Genomic DNA, 20,097 nt, shown 5'->3' on the forward strand with positions numbered 1-20,097 from the left:
AGAATTCAATATGACAAGTTTTGCATCCTAACGGCACTCACTGAAATGTACAATGACATATTGTTTACGATGTACAACTATCTACTCTGGATAATCTTACTCCAGAAGATTGGTGTCAAACAACATCAGAAAAGTACAACATGCCTTAAGATGAAATTTATGAAGAACATTATCATAAACATTGATTATCTTGACCATCAAGTGACCAAAACCATCTGGACTTGAGTGCAGCTGGTCAATCTATAGTGACAGGGCCTTGACCTCCCATGTAGAAAGCTGACATCACATACAGCTGGACTGCTCAAGGAATATTGCATTATACATTTTTAATACAATATATTCATACAGCATCCAAGCTAGAGTACATAGGGACTCATCTCTGAATAACACTTACAATACAAATGAGGTGACTTTCCATGCACAATATTTTTTTTTTTTTTTTCAGGATAAAAATATGACCATACCTGGTGAGACCAGAGACGCTGGCGACCAGTAGCCCCGCCCACGGCAAAGATCGTTTTGGTGCCCATGTTGACCCCCAAGGTGGGCATCTCATCCATGGTATCCTCATCATCTTCTGGTTCACAGACCAGGCCTTCCTCATCATCCTCCTCCCAGCTGGGATGGTCCTCCTTGGAGGGTCGATCTCCCTCCAGGAATGTGATGTCATGCTGACCAACGCTGAAATTCCACCTGTCCACGTCAAACCACACCCATAATATCATTATACAAATGATGCACAGGACAGAGTGGATCGGTGAGAATTGGATGCATGAGTTTGACTTTGGAAATGTTTAAACCCACTCGCTGCGCTCGTGGGTTTTAGACTGTTCCAAAGTCAAACGAGAGCATCCAATCCTCGCTGATCCATGAATTAGGCCTGTGCATTATTTGTTTAATGAAATGGGCCTGTAAATTTATGAAATACAACCTTTTACACATCATACATCCGTAACACCTACAACACTATACAAGACTTGAGCCATGCGTTTGGATTTTACCGGACGCATGACTCAGTGTGGATTAGTTCAAATCAATGCATGACAATTGACCAATCATATTGTAGAGATTCTAAAACCCATTTTACAAAACAATAAAATCTACATGGGAACTCATTGTGATGTCACACATGGGGTCAGTTTCATGAAGTCATCACATAAAAGTCAAAACATAAATCTCAGAGTGGTCAAAGTCGCACATATGCGGCAATGAGATACATTCAGAGAAAGGTAAAATCTGTTTCATGAAGTCTCTCGTAAATGTGTCTTATGAGCAAAAAGTCTCTCATAAGATTTTCATGAAACTGACCCCTGGACAACAATATACAAAAAAAAATACAGATAAAGAACTCTTTCAGAAAGTAGGGGGAATAATATTATCCTTCACAAATGTCAGTAACAAGGTGAGGGAAAGTGTAGTTTTCATAAAATATTAATTTTGTGGCATTCTCTTTGTATTTTCTTTATCATCCTGCAGGGACATGATAAACAGTAGTAGTAGTCTCATCCAGCGATGATGGCACTGTAACTTTTAACATTCATAACTTTCGAACGGACTGGCTGATTTTCCTGAAACTTCACTGCTGTGTACTACTAATATTTCTTAATTCACTGAATCTACACTGTACATGTTTATTTGGATTTCGTTCCCTTTCAAACTCAGTTTGAGAAGTTAGGATTATAGCAATTGATAGTTCTATACCTCTCTGACCCAGACCGCTGGTCAACGGCTCGAACCGTCTGTCTCGTGTACTGGATTACAATGATATCCTGGTCATCGTCCTGCTCATTGCCATACATTTGACAGCCGCTTGACCCACAGATGTAGTGCAACTGTGAAAAATGAAAAACAAATCATAACTCGCAACATATGACATTCTGAAAACTGAACTAGTCCGATATTAATAACACACTAGTATGTACGAGATGAGAAGATGTACAGAAATATCACTGAAATTATCACAAAGTGCAGTTGAATGAAATTTTCCCAACAGGAAAGTTACATGTAGTTGGTAAACGATTCTACTTGTACAGTGGTTTATGACATGCTCAAATCAGACATATTATGGACACCAGCTCAGGTGAACCCAGCCTCTTTGAATACTACAAAGTACCTTTATCATGGAACATACTTTAGTCTAAGATCTTTCTCCAACATCGAATTTTCATGTAGCATATTTCTTAGCCTCATACTCTTAATTGGTGGGTTGATATGAATTTTCAAAATAGTCTGATATATTTCTATCAAATCTGAATCATTTTTTGCAATACATGTCTTTAAAGAATTTCAAAGTCACAAATTCTTGTTGGTAGAGATATAATTTGAAGTGTGTCCAAAATGATTTTATATAACTACCATATAAACATGCACTAGTGGATTCTGATGCAATTTTACTTGCTTGCATAAATAATACAAGTATGATGTCAAATTTATTTGCACTCGCCATAACTATTGGACTCTTGACATGTGTATGCATACAGTATAGCACACTCAGTGCAAATACTAGATTCACAGTGTAACAGCTGTGCAGACATACAGTAGACTGCACACATGGGTATGTTGCTAAATTTTCTACAGATTAAGAAATTCATGCAATTTAAGCATCAGTAGGATGTCATCACAAATAATGTACAAAGATATCCAAAGGAAAAGTGATAAATATTTTTAAAAATATGAACTAGAAATGTCGCTTTGGCGACTGGTATGCCTCCGCCATAATGCATGATTTTCCCAATAGGTCTGGATAGTACATGGGCAAGTCCAAGCTATTTGATCACACAAGACTGAAAATTTAAAATGGGTCAATCTACATAAACTTAGTATCATTTGAAAGCTAAGAAGTTAAAATACATGAATTTCAAAAAGAAAAAGTAAAGATCCTTCCGCATAACCAGCAATAAATTAATTAATCTGCATAAATTAAAATTTAGAGTAACGCGTGGGACATTAAAAAATTTTGCATTTTAAAATGTATCTTTTAATTTTTACAAGTTTTTATGAAAATAAGTATGGTGACCTTAAGTCTGACTAACAAGTTATCATGACTGTGATTTTCAGTTTCTCAGCTGATTAAATATGCAAATGAGGGATGGGCCAAAATTAGCATGTCCCACGCGTTACTTTTTTAGGTCATTATTTCTCATTTGCATAAAATTTAATGATTTGATTGACCTGAAACTTTCAAAAGACCAAATTCACAATGGACCTAATCATATCCAAGAGATAAAAAGTTAGTCTGATAAATCTCATACTTGCAATTTTCAATTAAATTTAGTAATGCGTGGGACATTTTAGTAACGCGTGGGACGATTTGTGTACAAGTCAATGGAAGTGTACTAAATCTTAGTCTTCTATGGGAAATGTGTACATTATTGAGGGATTTTTTGTAATTTTGTGAATTCTGACTTGAAATTTGGTGAAAAGTTCCACTTTGGATAAATAATTCACAAAAGATCATTGCATGCTATTTTCAAGGTCACATTCAAAGTCAAATGTCAAAAAATAAAGGATAACACAGGCATTTCATATTTTTTATTATATCTATTGTTCTGGTGGGTCTAAATCATTTGAATTTGCAAGAATTTATTAGAAATACATCTATTTATATTATTAGTGCCCCATATTAAAGTTTCTCTGAGCAAATGTGCAATTCACATCACAATATTCATAGTGACAAAAATGTCCCACGCGTTACTTGTCCCACGCGTTACTATACCTATCTTTCTATAATTGACCTTGAGAGAAAACAGTTTTATGATTTTTTCTGAAATGTTTTATTTCAGGTACAGTTATTATTGTAGAAAAAGATGTTTGTAATGATTTTATAGTGTACCAAGTATTTTCACAATAATTGAGATAAAAGTAAAAGAAGAAAAAAAAAGACAATTTTTGTGGTCCCACGCGTTACTGGAGAATAAATTTGCATAAATTAAATACTGAACGTGTGATTCTCATTATTTCTATTGTTTTGAATGAAGATACCTACTAGCTATCAAAAGCAACCCAACATATGAAATTACAATCTTAACAGTGTAATATAGGGCTAAATCTTCTTGTGATGTCCCACGCGTTACTGGTGCAAAATAGCTTGGACTTGCCCACATGTGGACAATGTGTGATTACATTTTCACAAAATTGGCAAAATATTGAAATGACAAGTTTGTCACAAATGTGTTGAATGTTCACCTTCCTTGACCTAGGTTTAATTGGATGAATAGGAGAGCATGTATCTAGGGATTTAAGGACTTTAACTTGACTTTGACCCATTCATACATTTAGGTATTGAGTAATTTTCAAGGTACAGGTGTGGAGAAAAAGTGCAATTTCTGAATTGAATAGTAAATTGTTACCATTTTCATCTGGCCCTTGACCCTAAAATTCATAAGATAATCACTTTCAGGTAGAACATGCATAATATGTACGAAGTTTCAAGATGACTTGAGCCACTTCCGAGATATGGAGGAAAAAGTTAGTTCAGCACTTTCAATTGATCTTTGACCTTTTGACCTTTGATGCAAAAAAAGAAGGAAAAAAAACTTTCCAGAGAATTTCTATTAGGTTACACATGCATACACCATGTGTAAAAAAAAAAAATAACCCTGCTGGCATTGCATAAATATGAGGGAAATAGTAAAATTTTGAAGTGTTGCGCTTGACCTTTGACCCCTGACCTTTGACCCCATGAACCCTACATTCTCTAGATAATCACTTCCAGTCAGTACATGTATATACTATGTTCCATGAAGATACCTTGAACAATTTTCCAAGGTACGGAGAACAAAAAAGAAGTTTTAATATTTTTACTTGACCTTTTGACCTTTGACCTTTGACTTCATGACCCAAACTTTCACCAGAGAATCTTAACTGGGTAATACATGTATACATTAAGTTTCAAGAAAATATCTTCAGGCATTCAATAGATATGGTGGAAATAGTGAAATTTTATGTATTTGACCCTGACCTTTTGACCTTTGACCTTTGACCTCATATCCCAAACTTTCACCAGAGAATCTCAATTGGGTAATACATGTATACACTAAGTTTCAAGAAAATATCTTCATGCATTCAATAGATATGGTGGAAATAGTGAAATTTTATGTATTTGACCTTGACCTTTTGACCTTTGACCTTGAGCATGTGCACCCAAAAGTTGATAGGCACAACTTCACCCCCTAATACACATACATGCCAAGTTTCATTAGGATACCTCAACAGGTTTTGATAGTTACCTTGTCCACAAAATTCATTACGGACGGACGGAAGGACGGACGGACGGACGGAAGGACAGACGGACGGACAACCCGAAAACATAATGCCTCCGGCACCACTTCGTGGCGGAGGCATAAAAATAACATTAAAAGTACCTTTGGATGAATTAAAATAATATTCTGGTAGAGTAGTCCACAAAAAAGACATTCATGTGAATATTTTTTGTTGTTGTTGCCCCTTGGACTGCACAAATGCAAAAATGCAGTTTGTAAGGTTCAGGAATGAATAAACAGTAGAAGCCTGATCACAATTCCCAATTGTCCCACTGCAATAATAAAACCATAACATCGCTGGGGTGACAAGACCTTGTATCTCAAACTTTGGTGAAAATGACTTAAGATTAATGGTTAGATAATCTGTGATATGATGTCCTGTCCAAATCATAACTGTCTTACCCCAAAAATGAAGCCACCACGGCATGGCAAATGAAAGGCTATCCCATTCGGCATAGAGCTTTGGCCGCCATGTTTTTCGGCTCTCCTGAACAATTGACATTTTGTAGATATATGAGGTCTTGTTGCCCCGATGACGATTTTAAGCTACACACAGTATGTGATTGAGAAGAGAGAGAGCCATCAAGTTTACCGATCCAGTTCGAGCATTGATGCCAAAAGTTTTCATCTCCTTGCCTCCTACCACCATCGTCTCTTCGTTGAGTTTGAAGGAGGTGCTGAGGAGGGTCTCCGCGGTGAAGGGGACCGCCTCAATGGTCTCCCCGTCCCAGCGAAACAGACCCCCGTCCAGGGAGGGGATCACCTTGTACACACCTTCTGGACCAGTCACCTGAGAACATTGGTTAATACACAGATTGTTTGAATGGAGTGAATGGTACACTGTAACAACATTTATAAAGCACTACTGTAAAAATTGATATTTTCGCAAGAGTAATTTTTCACACTCAGCCAGGTAAAATGAGTTTCGCAGGTTTTTGATTCCACAGAATCAAGACATGGACTACTGGAATGTATTGCGAGCAAAAATATTCCATGCTTTTATTTTCACGCTGGTTTCTGATTGCGCGAAATGCACAAAAATTTCAACACTGTGAAAATTTCCACTTTTACATATTATAAACATGACATTATTCACAATAAAAGTAGCAAAATTGCATTGTACAGTGGTAGTGGCAGCTTTAGTTACAGTACAGGGGCTGCAGAATGTGTTTTTTTCCCCCTTTTTTTAGTGTTGGGGCTGCAGGCCCATGGGGGCGGGGTTTAAGGGTCACCCCCTGCCCCCCCTCCTAGTACTACTACTGCTGCTGCTGCACTGCTGCTACAAGGGCACTACTACTGCTACTAACCATTTCTATACTACTACTATTAACCATTTCTATACTACTACTACTACTACTACTACACGTACGTACATACTGTACTACTACTACTACTACTACTACTACTACTACTACTACTACTACTACTACTACTACCTACTACTACTAGTACTACTACTACCACCAATACCACTACTACATGTAGTAACTGCATGTAGTAATGACAAATACATATGCACTTGTAGCACACATGATTTTTTACAGGTTGGGCCTGATGAAGGAGTATTTAGTATTTTGTACAAAATGCTGGACACACAGCAGCATCTGGCTGCAAGTATTTTAGTTTTGATATGGGCCTACTGTAAAAGAAGAAATGTTCGCGTGCATTTTAATTTCGCGAATTTCGCGAGCGGCAAGATTCGCGAAATTAAAATGCACGCGAAATTTCTTATCTACACTATATGCACTGAATGCAAGAGGCAATTCGCGAAAATTTCTTGCCGCGAAAAAGGCCGTCGGCTCCAATTCGCGAAAATTTCGTGCCGCGAATATATCATGTTTTACAGTATATATTAGCCAAATATTTGCTTCAGATATTAAGCATGATACATCATGACATTTGATCCCCTTGACCAATAATGCATCATTAAGTGAATGACGAGACTTTAACCAGTCAGTGCCCTTTGAGCCCAGTCCTCGATTATTGCCTTGATGGTGCATAATAAAGCTACATTACAGAGAGACTGTCGGGGGAGTGAAGATAAATGTTCTAATGATATGGAAAGCTCTTCAGAATAAAAATAATCATTCTTCTGATTGCCTGCAAGCAACAGTAGGAGAAACTGACCTGCTACATTTGTAAGTCAATAATACTGCCTTGGTGGTACAGTTAAAAGAACACACATTATATACTATGCTGTAGATAGAAATACACGTCAATATTATGTACAGCATCCATATTTGATTTTCGAATGACTATCTTTCACAAGGAAAGATACAAACTGTATTTCTGCAGAAATATCATACGTCTGTAATTATACAGTACAATACAGTAATTTGGGTTTTCAAATACACTGCACAATGCATTTGATGGTCCCTCCACAGAGGATACAGTTTTGAAAGAAAACTGACACCACTGTTTTTCATTTGAGACAGGTATACAGATAAATGTCCCTCTTATCCTCTTGTTTACAGAAAAGCTACAGTATGCACAGTATGTGCATGTAGGCAGGGCTGGTTCAGTACTACTGAAGAAATTGAACCCCATAGATTCTGTTGACACATCACATGTACTTGTACCCTGTAACAATAAATGCCAGAAGGATCTGCCAGATTAGGTTAGATCAATATGATTAACCTGCATGAGCTTATATATTCCACTTCATATCATTTACTATGTACAGTATGCAATACTCACTCTAGGATCATTTACAACTGTGTCTACTCTCTTTAGCTCTCCAACTGATACTGTACAACTGACCCCCTCCCCCTCCCCCCCCCCCAAAAAAAAAAAATACAAAAAATACAAAAAATGTATCATGCACTGTTACAGGTGCAGTATTTTTTCAGGTTAAAATAGCACCAGCTCATAAATACACAGAATCTACCTGTATACATAAAGAAAAAAAAAAATAAGGCTGGCGTCATTTCAAACTTCATAATCAGGAAATCACACAGGTGACTGATGGGTAGAAAATTTACATACAATGTTTAGAAATGATGAAAGACTAATGCCATTCTGGCAGACCAAATGGGACTGATATGTGCAAGCCATAAAGTCCAAGACATTAATTTCCATGGTTTGATGCCAAATTTTTTCTATCATGTTCATTATTCATGATCAGTGTTCCATTAAAAAGAGTACAAAAATTCCCTCTTACTTGAGCCCAATAATGTTCACATTTACTACATTTTTTTTTGTTTCCATTCATATGCATTCTAAAAGCCTATTAACTGCTGAATTTATAACTACCGGTAAATCAGAAATTGGAAGCACATTCAGATTTTACCTCAGACCGTTTCTCTTTCAAACTGGAAATATTTTTGTGTAATGCTTTCCAATTATGTGCAGATTTTAAGGTCAATCTAATTAATTCTAGGCCCTATCTAATATTTCTGCAGTGAAAATCAGCAGTGACAATTTAAGGATGGCAAATGACTCCTGCTGCATATTACACGCAGGAATCAACTCAATATTCCTGGCATGTAGACAAAATAACATGAATGAGGTCACAGAATGAACTGTGGTCACTGTCTTATTGTAGCTTGAAAACTCTGTTCTCATCTAGGGAGACTGTTCATTGCCTACTGGTAATGTATGTGTGCTTTGCTTTATGGGGCACTGGAGAAAACAAAATAAGTCTGGACTTTGCACTGGTGTCGTTAGTTACCTTGCACTATCAAACAGCTTGAACATCTGGCTTCTCTTCTATCTCTGAATCATTATCACTGCTACTGTTTGTTTGGAAATTTACCGTGTCAACATTAAAAATCTTTCATATATGCTATGACACAATTGGCCGTGAAATAAGTACATGTAAGAATGGAAAGCCTTTGCATTTTGAATATCAAATGTCATTCAGGCTTTTTTTCTTTTTATATAAAAGTTGTGATCTTTCAGATACAAATTGTTCAAGTACCATGATCTACTCACTTTGGGTGCAAATTATACCCCAAGGTACATGGGAGAAATCTTGTAGATGTTGAATTGAATTAAAATGCTTTCTGTCAGTAGACATTGATGTTTGAACTTCTGGTACACAATCGTACATATTCAAGTTCATCATCAAAATGTATTAAATTCTCACCATTGCTTAACTTTAAACTTTGTGTGTCCCTTTTGCAACCCAGGAAATCAGATTTCTTTTGCAAGCTGGTACATCATTGTATCTATAGGTAAGTAATTCAAGCCTTTCCTCAAAATAATAAAACTGGAAACTTTGTTTAGACGGAGGGGAAATAAATACTGATACCATAGATTTCAAGCGAATCTATTTAGATCCCCCCCCCCCTAAAAAATCCACCTGTTATTTTCAATACATGAGGGGAACATAATTATTCTTGAGTGACATGGGGAAAGTTTTTCATTTCTTCCCTGAAAAGTCTGAGGTGCATTACCACAAGATTCCATAAACAATGTTGGGAGATATTTTTCTTTACTCATGCAAAACTTTGTGATGTTTGCAAAAGGATATACGATCTTTACCAGCTCATATTCCAAATATCACCAACATTACGTTTCTATAACGTGACCCACATTATTTTACATTGCCAGAGATGCTTTCTAGTATCAGCTGATCAACATCTAATGGTCAAATACCTCAAACTGACTGATGGAAGAAGAGAGAAGAGGACCCTGGCCGGGGTCCATGCTCCACTGCAGCTGACCCTCATTGTGGACGTCCAGCGCCAGGACCTTTCCATCAACGGTGCTTAGAATCATCAAGGGTCTACATGCGGGTAAAGAAAGAAATAGAAAACAATATGAAAAAAAAGTTACATTAGTTGCAAAAACACACAAACATCTTTAATCTGAAGCCTGTATTCTGTGGTCTAGAACAAATTTGGGGAAAGGATATTGGTATGTAAATAGAAGATAACAAACTGAACACTCAAATGAAACTTTAGACACTAAATCAACTCACATTTGAGATAAAAAATATTTATGTTTACTCATTTTCAAGCTGAAAATAAGGTTTAATCTAACCACATTGAAACAAACACAATTAGTTTGTGTGTGCAAGAATACATTCAGTATCTCAAAAGCAAACGAAGTTTGCATACGTTACAAACATAATGTGTTTACTGTTAGTGTACAGATCAGCTCTGCATTTCTAGTGATACAAAATTTCAGCTCCACACACATTTATGCTGACTCAAGGACCACAGAAATAGGATGGCAGGTGGAAACATTTTAGTGTTGTTTGTTTTTTAGTGAAGATGCAAACAAAACAAAACAAAACACTTGCAACTAGTCAGAGGTTTGGCTACTCCACACTGTTGCAACGCAATCAGATACCAAGTAAATTTTGCCTCTCAAAAAGTGATTTTCTTGTCTTTATCTCACTAGAACCAGCAAATATGTCAAATGACACTGCCTTCCTACATACTGTCAAACCTGTCTACAGCAGCCACCAAAGAGAAATTAATTATTTTTTTTTCCTTTCATGGCCACATAACAGCAGGTCGTTGCTAAGGCAGGTTTGACTACATAATATGTATATTCCACTGAATTTCACTGCACTGAATACTGTATTGTAAAAATGAAAACTCAGGGATTGTTCTTTCTACACACATCATTGCTTTGGGGAGCATGTGTTTGTTTGTTTTTTGGTTTGTTGTTTGTTTTTTAGTTCTTTGCAGAAGCTTGATGACATGCAAATGTATAATACAAACTTAAGTTTAGAATGATGGTAACCCTGAAAATACATATTTTGCATTTGTTGACTAAAACCTTGAGCACATCATTGAATCAGAGATTCAGAAAAGTAATGCATTTATTCATGAGCATAGGGTACAGTGTATGTACAACAATCATCAACATTTCAGCGGACTTGCACACTGATGATATTGAAGCAGCTCTTTCCAAGGTAAACTGGAATGGGATGTGCTGCAACAGGTGATGAAATAGTCAACGACAAGAGCTAGAGCTATTTACAATGAAAGAAAACAGCAGGGGCAGATCCAGGAATTCTGTAAAGGGGGTGGGGGTGCAACTAATACTTCTGGTGCCACCTCCGGGTTTCATTTCATTTTTTTTTTTTTGAACAAAAAAAATAATAAAGGGGGCGTGCGCCGATTGTGCCCCCCTCTGGATCCGCCACTGAACAGTGCTGCAAAGTAAAAACAATGCTTCAAAGATTACAGCACCAAGAAACCCACTTCTTAGAAATCACTACATTCACTCTGCCCTCAAAGAATGATGTATGATCTTGTTTCCCCGCCCCCCATCTGTTTGACTTGCTTCCAACTGGTTTTCTTTAATATTTACTTTACACCTACAAACGTACATACATTGCAGATCTATAGTGGGCAAGAGTGCCTTTTGGTTGCTGTTATTCTTTTGAAAGGAGCTCTGCCAGGCAAGCAATTTGCTCCAGAAGATTTGTTTCACTAATCTAGATACGAAACCTACATTACCATCTATCTAATATTTACAACTAACCTTTGATATACAAAATTTTATCCCTTTTGAGACAGCCACCCAAAACTATAAATTCCCCACCGCTTGCCAAGTGTGTGTGTGTGTGTGTGTGTGTGTGTGCATCCATGCATAAGCTAACAAGGGGTAGTGTAGTGTAGATAGAGTGGTGTATTTGGGCCTGGGGTGGCTGTCCCAAAAGCAACTCTTTCCCTGTGGTGTGATCAAGACAATATAAAATAAATGTGTATGTGTCGAGAATGTGAAGATTCATGACTATAAGTTAAAAGGTAGGTCCTCTGTCTAACTACCTGCAATATGATATTTGTCATATATAGCTGTACAAGTCAACATTTCATTTTTTTTTTTTTTTTTTTTTGGTAGAATACTCTCATTCTTGGTAATTTACCATCACATTTCCGGTTTTCCTGTTCATCAATACAATGTACAGAATATCAAACCATGCATGAAAGAGAACATGCTCATACAGTGTACATTTGCGCAGGGGTGTGTGTGTTCAAAGTGTACCAATAGTCTTGGATACAAAAAGAAGGGTCCAGATGGTGAAGTGAATTGGCTGGACAACGACACAGAACTTCTATTAATTTACTACTATTTATGGCATTGTAATTTACTATGTCTATAATCAGATAATACTCTTCTTCTTCTTCTTCTTCTTCCGATAAAGTGCTGCCCTCAAATGGTCGAGGATGAATACACTGCGAGAACATACGCATACGCCGCACCGGGGCAACAGAAATTTGAAATCAGGTGCAAAATATTTACAAGTGCGAGTAAAAATCTCTGGATGAAGAGTTACATCCTATGAGTTCCAGAGTTCCCTCATAGCTCAACGCAGTTTTGAAGGCGATGAGGGATGGGTATACGGCAGGATCAACAGGCAGGTTGTTCCAGTCCCGGATGGTGCATGGGAAGAATGAGTTGGCATATGCTGTAGTAATTTACTGGTGTGGGGGTAGTGAATCGGGAACAGTAGAACACTGTAGAATCCTACTCTGTATAGCCTCTAGCTCTCCTCTATTTCGATTGGGTTGGGCCACTGCATTAGTTAGAATCTACTTTAGCACCTATAGTCATTAAATTCACTAGTCTACATGAAATAAGAAATCAAGGGCACCTTTTGACACCTTGAGAGTGAGATGCAGAACAGCTTTCGGTGTGTCTCCCACTAACTGCATCATTCAATGGTGTACCTCCTGCTCGCTCAGGGTTCCGCCAGCGCTCGCCCGCTCCATTACCGGCAATTCCGGGGTTCCCCTCCACGGGCGCGACATTATTGTGCAATACGATGACGATACATACCACACACAAAAGCGAGCAAATCCTTCGTAGATTTGCTCTGAGTTGCAACTCATCCATTAACCATTAGGTACTGTCGAGCAGTTACAACTAACTGCTCTTGCGTGAATCATCCAAGGAGACAAGTTTTTGGTTAAACAGATTCAAAGTTATGATTCATGCGGTGTAAACGTAGACAGCACTGCTACTTCCACATCACATAGGTTGACGTGTACTTCGACGGTAGTCAAACTTCTCGAAAGTTTGTTATTGATATCAGTGTCGCCGCCACACCACTGACGTTAGTCGTACGTACGCGACGTTCAACGTCCGAGTTCCCCGCGCGCGAGATTACATGGTAATGACTGTGTTGTGTGTCAAACCTTCCGAATTCCAGCCATAGAAAAAGAAAAGACAATCTTCTGTAGTGTTTCCAGCTCAATTGTAACAAATCATCATCGCAGTTCACAACTGAATATGTCGATCCACACCATAGATCACAGAATCATGTAATTCCGCATGCGGATTCGGCTCCTTTTCGTGGGTCGAAGTTCAATGTTTACAACCCGACGTGTATAAATAAGATGCCAATTTAGATAATGGCTGTTAATTCTCTGGAAACTATCCTAACATTAGTAAAAATATGTGAATTTTCATTCAAAATATTTTATCTGCGACAAAATATTTCTTTAAATATACTTATGTATATTAAAGTGCATTTTCTGAAATTAATAAATATTTGTATTAGCAAACTTCCGAACCAGTACACTTCTCATCCGATCAATCCATAACAAGCTAAAGAGGCCCTTCTCGAGACACCTCTTAGCAGCGGGGGCGAACGGGACACTGTAGGTGATTTGCCCCGTCCTGAGCGGGCAAGAGGTCGACTAGGTCTTCGTTGGTCGGCGTATGCCCGCGTTCCTTGTTTCTGGAAGCAGAACGTCAAGACCAATAGTGCGTTGCAACAGACGGCTGATCCACTGTGATTATTGGTTATTGTTAACTTTCTACTTCTCATGCAGTCAAAATTATAATTTTTGCAATGTATGAGGCATCCGCCGATTTTGTGTTTACGTTGGTGTATCTCTTGATAGCGGTTTGTTTGGTAGTGCCTCCGAATGAATTTCGTTCTGCGGGACTGACGATTCAGTACGTACTTTCCTCCTGGCTTGGGAGCGAAGAGCTGCATTTCGTCCACTACCACATCAAAAGGACCACAGCCACGATCGTGTTTCATGCGACTCTTCCCTTAGGTATCACAAATTGGGTACTGTTAGTGTGATTGTAGTGTAAACTGTAAGTGTAACTTGTAAGCTAGTTGCACGGGTTCAACCACTTTTATTGTAAATATGTGGGTTATGATTATGGCACCTCTGCACCCTTGTTGACACACAGCAAGGATTGTTCATCCCGGTATAGCTTCAACGGAGCTGCAGTTTTGGGATTATTTCAACAAGTAACAAGTGTAGTGAGCAAAGTGAGTGTGTGTTTGTATGTGTGTCACTGTGATTACTCAACTGATGTAAAGATATTGTGAGACAATGGCCCATGTTGCATTCTATATTTCTTCTATATGTTCTATCCCTCATGTAGAATCTAATGTACAAATTGTAGACAGTAGTCAAGTTAGGCAAGGAGGTCAGTCATGTTTTTACACTTATAGTCTATAAAAATACAGGGAATATTTTATGCAGACTTTATCAGGGGCTGCAGAACGGGCGGGGGGTAAGGGGTTAGACTGATAAATCTGCCTCTTGTTAAAATGCCATGTATGGTTGGTAAAACGGTTGTGGATGACCGATTTACCGACCGTACACTTGTAAGGGAACATAATGTGTAAACGGTTGTAACAGATACGCAGAGAGAGGGCGGAAAAGAGAACGAAAGATGGCGACTGTCGACGGAGGACTTACGTTGACGTTTCGGTACCGAGGACCGAATTAAAAGTGTTCGAAAGGCAATTCCCTGTCTGGTTCTTGTGTCATTCCCTGTTGTGCAAAGTTGTCCCCTTTCACACTTAACAGGAGGCAGATTTATTGGTGGGGGGGGGGGGGTGGCTGCTCGGGGACTGCACCCCCTCACACTTTTTGCTCTCAAAACAAAACAAAAAAATGGAGAAAAAAAATCACAACAAAACCTAAACATTAAACTCCACAAGTATCATGGTTCTGCTAGAGAATCAGAGGACCCTTGGTGATGGTAAATTTGACAGTGTATGAATACTGACTCGGGAGGGAATGAAAGGCAGCAAATACTTTGTACATGTAATCAGTTTTCCTTTGGATATGCAAGTAGAGTTGACACTAGAATTCAATTGCAGACATGACCAAATAATGATGTGGGCCAGCGGAACCAGGGGAGCTTATTTTCAGCCAGTTAATCCCGGAAGTGGCACCAGAAGTATCCCCCTTCATCCTCAAAATGAATCGACGTCCCTGTTCCCATAAACTGGGCCCCTCACTTTTAAAAACGTAGCGCTGGCCCTGATGAGAAAAGAAGTCATTTATCATATGGAGGCCCCAGTGCTACGTGATGTTCGCTGGGATCACAGTGGCATACTAAGGACCCTTGTTAACAGAAGGTCATAGGTTCACATCCTTCCTGTTAACATTCAGGTTTGAGCAAGATGTACAGCTCCCTCTTAAGAGCAGGTGTTTAAATGGGTTCACACATGTACCGATACTGCCTACTGTATCTGGTAATGGCAATGCTGGGGTAATAATAATAGCAGGGCCCTCTGAGCTGGAAAAGCAGTGTTAACAGTAAGAGGCTACCCTGGGTAAATAAGACCTTCTAACATTGTCAGTACTGTTTCATATTGACACAATGTTAATGATGAATATATTATGTTTGTTATCATTTTTCATCATAATTATTATCTTATTATTTGAGAGGAAGGCCTGTATGGCTGTAACACAGTAAAGTATGTTTTGCTTGTTCCTGTGTTGGAAGAATTGACTCTTGAAATCAAACTTAGAAATTTTTTTTTTTTTTAATCTTTGCTTTTGGTGTCAATCAAGGAGTTATCAGAATTGATTATTTTGCAGCTATTTTGGTTGAACACATTATATTACTGTGTCCAGGCTCTTTTTATTTCTGCTAGAAAGAATTACGCAATATTGGAACAAGTACATTGTAAGTGTAAGACATGTTTGTCTGAAGAAACTCCTAGATACAGGTAAATTTAAATGATACATATGTTAAAGGTAGATATTACAACTATTCACAAATGCTGAGTTAGTGTAACAACATGGATTCAAAAGTTGTTTGTCAGGGCAGCCTGTACTGATATTCACCATTGCACATTTTCAGAGCTGTGTGGTTTATGTCCAAGTATGTTTGCTTCATATGTAGATGAAGTTGATTTTTCCTAGTCTAGAAGACAGCAAGCCAAATTTTTCTTGCCAATCTAACACAATAATATATATTTTGTTGTTTTCTTTTCTCCCCTGCCATTGTTGGAAGGTTATTATGTTGGTCTAGGACTGGTGTGTCCTGAATACAACTTCTTTAATCCCTGGCTGATTGGGGCACCATGGCTTATCTATCTGGGAGTTTCAATCTGTGTGCTGATCATCACCTTGCTGATTGCATCCTACTGGTCCTCCAACAAGTGGTCCAAACACCCTATCGCTACGACACTCGGCTACCATGCAGACTCCTGGAGGGGGGTTGCTTCCAATATCAACATCGAGTTCAGGAGGATAAACAAGTTTTCTACCGGCCCACCGAGTGCCAGGATCTATGTCACAGACTCGTGGATAATTCGGTCGTCGGCTTACGTTGTACACTTTGCTCACAAGCAGGACTGCCACATGAACATTCTTGGGAGCGTGGATCATGCTTTGTCGCATGAGAGCAGTACGGGTGTGCAGATCCTTACGATAGAAGTCATCAGCATCAACAGAAACATTAAACCTTTTCATATCAGGTTGGTAATAAGAGCGCTATAGTCCATTTTCCATAGAGGGTGGACAGATTTTGCGATACCGTATGTCCCAAAAAAAAATACAATGGGACCAATAGTAACTTTAGAAATAGCGAATCAATCCAAATAAAGTTTTAGGGTATGAAACTATAACTTATTACCTACATCTTACTGAAAACCCCATCTGATTTGCTTCAGTGGTCAAAGAGAAATGAGGAGTTTTGTAGAGCATGTCGGGAATCCCTTCCCTCCACGTTCTGTCCATTGTGTTCACACATTATGCACTACCAAGAGCATCCCCGAGTGCTAAATTTGGAAGAATCAGACCCATGACATACTTTACAAAGATCCACATTTCTCTGTGACAGCTTAACCAAATTGAATGAGGTTTTCTGCAAAATATAGCTCGTTATATTTTAAGACCCTGAAGTAGCTTTTAGATAGTCTAATCATATTGGAAGTTTTCAAATGCAAAAATCTGATTGTAATTTTTTTGTGGACATACTGTATAGATTATTCAAATTCAAGAAATTCTTCCGTCGAGATGTTTTCATCGCAACTGATTTACATCGATGTAGGGCAATTTGTCAATCAGTGGCAATACTGTTTAAATATCATAACATTACAACAGTCATAACATTTGCATGTTTCAGTTGCTCAAATTTTTGCACTCAACAATTTAAAAGATGCAAATACATTCAGTTGATGTGGACAGAACAAGATTCACACTATGTTTTACACTGTTGTCAGCTTTACACTAATTCAACTCACTGCCTTTTTCACATATTGGGGTAATTATCAAGACCTATATTGTACTCACTGATAATGTAAATGCACAAACAGGATGCATGATAACACTGATGTGAATGCATTACTAAAAATTTGTGTGATTCTCTCTACCACGCTGTATGCAGACTGAATGCTCTGGACTTTCGGGACCTGAAGGACAAGGTCAGTATGCCCATTGTCAATGCCAGGAATGTGGTCATCCAACAGACACTGACTGACCGCTTCCTTGAGGCTTTCAGGCAACAGGTACAGAGCAACCAAAAATACCACCTTCCAGACGGCTCACCGGTGAGTGGATTACGAGTAGAGGTCAGCACGATTGATGTGTGAATTAATTCTTTTTGTTATCACAACTCCATCAGTTGATTGATGTTGGTCCTGACTTCGGCTGTGCCAAAAAGTACCAAGCCTGGGTCAATTTATAAAAAGTATGTAATTCTTGTTAGGAGAGCATCTTTCCTTAAATTTGTTGTCCTCTAGTAGTATCCCACTTTACACATTTTTTGTTTTCCGTAAAAGGTATTAGAAAAGCTTCTTTCAGGTTTTTGCTTGAATTGCTATCACTTGCATCGTGTTTTTATTACAGTCAGACAGCGAAATATTATTTGTCTTTTAGTTTTTATGAACGCTTGAAGCTGTTACTGTTACCCTTAGGTCCAGATGTTAACTTTTTAACTCAAAATTGAATTTTGAGAATAAGTGAATGCATCATTTGGCGCAATATTCCTACACAAAACATCTTTTAGAGAGTTCAAGCAGTCACATTTCTAGAATTTCTCACCATGTTCTGCAATGAATAGCTACTGTTTTGGGGAACCCATTTGATGAAAGATTACAACATTGGAGTCATAGTTGTAGTGCAATGTTCACGTCAGATCAGCATGTCTGCCAGCTTGCTCTCCTTAATGTTTATTACAGATATCCTCACACTCATTGCCAATGGACAAGGCATAGGCCTACGTGATCCTTCTAATACCCTCTATATCACAGTGATCTTCTGTACATGCTGTCGTATTATTTAATTTGAATGGTGTGTGTTTGGCTTGGATTGCTTTTGGATAGAGATCTTCCCTGGCCACTAAGGAAGCCTGTGAATGTTGTGAGCAAGCCACCTTGGAACCGACAGCTTAGAGTGCTCTGCAGCTATAAAGGGACTTGGCAAACTTTGTCTAAGTTGTATTGGCAGCCATTTGGGGAAAGTAACCAAACACTAATGAATGAATTGGTTTTACAAGTTCAAGCAAAGTGCAAGAGCAGAATTATTCAGGATCAAACAATATATAGATATGAAGTCAATATGAATACATACATACATTTATTAGTCTTCATTTTCTTTAATTCCTCTTCTGCCAGCCTCCAGAGACTTGCATTGGCTGCCTACAGACCCCAGCAGACATCAAGCTCGTCAAGCTGTGTGATGCGCCCTCACAGGGCGAATGTGTCCAGTGCTATTGCCGCCCCATGTGGTGCCTGGAGTGCCTGTGTAAATGGTGGGTCAATCGGCAGCCACAGGACCGTCCCGAGACGTGGCTCGGGGCGAGGGCGCCCTGTCCTACGTGCCGATCAAAGTTCTGCCTCCTGGACGTCCGCTGCATCGAGACATGACATAGGTTTTCTCGTCGTGGGAGGTTTCAGGACGTCATCATTAATCTTTGAATAGAACATCTGCCTCCCTAGACTTGCCCAGTGTTGTTAATAACAGGGGTTCTAACACAAGGACAAACATTTCCAATTGATAGACCAGTAAACCTGAGGTATGATGAGAAACAGCCACCAGGAATATGAATGATTGCATTGGTGTATCAGATGGAAATCTTTGTAAGGCTGCCAGAAAAATATGACCAGCAACTCCTAAACTGTTGTAGAAAGTGAAAGTACGAAGTTTAGCATTCTTTTTTAACAAGTGAAGTGGGAGTTGGAGAAACAAAGGAATTGACCTTTTACAGTGCACTCCTGAACTCGGTTATAGTGAAATTTCAGGCCGCAACATTATCCACTCTCTGTATTTTTATAGTTTACTTGTTCGGTTATAACAAAATTTCGATATAACGAAAGAAAATTGCCGGTCCCAAGAACTTCGTTATAATGAGAGTCCACTGTATAAAGAAATAAGAAGTTTTGTGTGAAGTACTCTTGTAGTGATTATCTTCTGATTCAGTCCACTACAAAATATATGTGAACTATAACATTAGATGAATCAAGCGAAATGGTTGTTCTCTCTGTGACAGACAAACAGGTCTTAGTCTTAACCCGATGATGACAGGCTGATTTTGCTATAACACACATTCCCCATAAACACTTGCCTGAGTATACTTGGTGACTAGTCGTCAACAGGTTAAATAGCCAGGCATTATTTGAGTCTCAAACCTGGAATCAACTATTCAACTCATGAAATAATTA

General features: G+C 38.5%; 2 protein-coding genes across 2 annotated transcripts in view; one reads left to right on the forward strand and one right to left on the reverse strand.

Annotated features, from left to right (window-relative positions):
• Nucleotides 1-13,190, reverse strand: part of LOC139739856 (eukaryotic translation initiation factor 2-alpha kinase 3-like) — a 31,370-nt gene extending 18,180 nt beyond the window's left edge. The window contains exons 1-5 of the mRNA XM_071650457.1: nt 12,820-13,190; nt 9,861-9,990; nt 5,854-6,051; nt 1,702-1,832; nt 465-693 (exon numbers count right to left, since the gene is read on the reverse strand). Coding sequence (XP_071506558.1) covers nt 465-693; nt 1,702-1,832; nt 5,854-6,051; nt 9,861-9,990; nt 12,820-13,061 — 930 coding nt within the window. The 5' untranslated portion in view covers nt 13,062-13,190. The remainder of the gene's footprint in view (nt 1-464; nt 694-1,701; nt 1,833-5,853; nt 6,052-9,860; nt 9,991-12,819) is intronic.
• An 832-nt stretch (nt 13,191-14,022) lies between these two features.
• On the forward strand, nt 14,023-19,620 carry LOC139739947 (E3 ubiquitin-protein ligase TM129-like). The gene is made up of 4 exons (XM_071650547.1): nt 14,023-14,233; nt 16,446-16,911; nt 17,823-17,985; nt 19,051-19,620. The coding sequence occupies exons 1-4, from the start codon at nt 14,023-14,025 to the stop codon at nt 19,300-19,302; spliced, it is 1,092 nt and encodes a 363-aa protein (XP_071506648.1). The 3' UTR covers nt 19,303-19,620.
• The last annotated feature ends 477 nt before the right edge of the window (nt 19,621-20,097 follow it).

This window comes from Diadema antillarum, unplaced genomic scaffold (assembly GCF_040938485.1).
Source record: "Diadema antillarum isolate AM-2024a unplaced genomic scaffold, OU_Dant_1.0 seq00000821_RagTag, whole genome shotgun sequence".
NCBI classification, from domain to species: Eukaryota; Metazoa; Echinodermata; class Echinoidea; order Diadematoida; family Diadematidae; genus Diadema; species Diadema antillarum.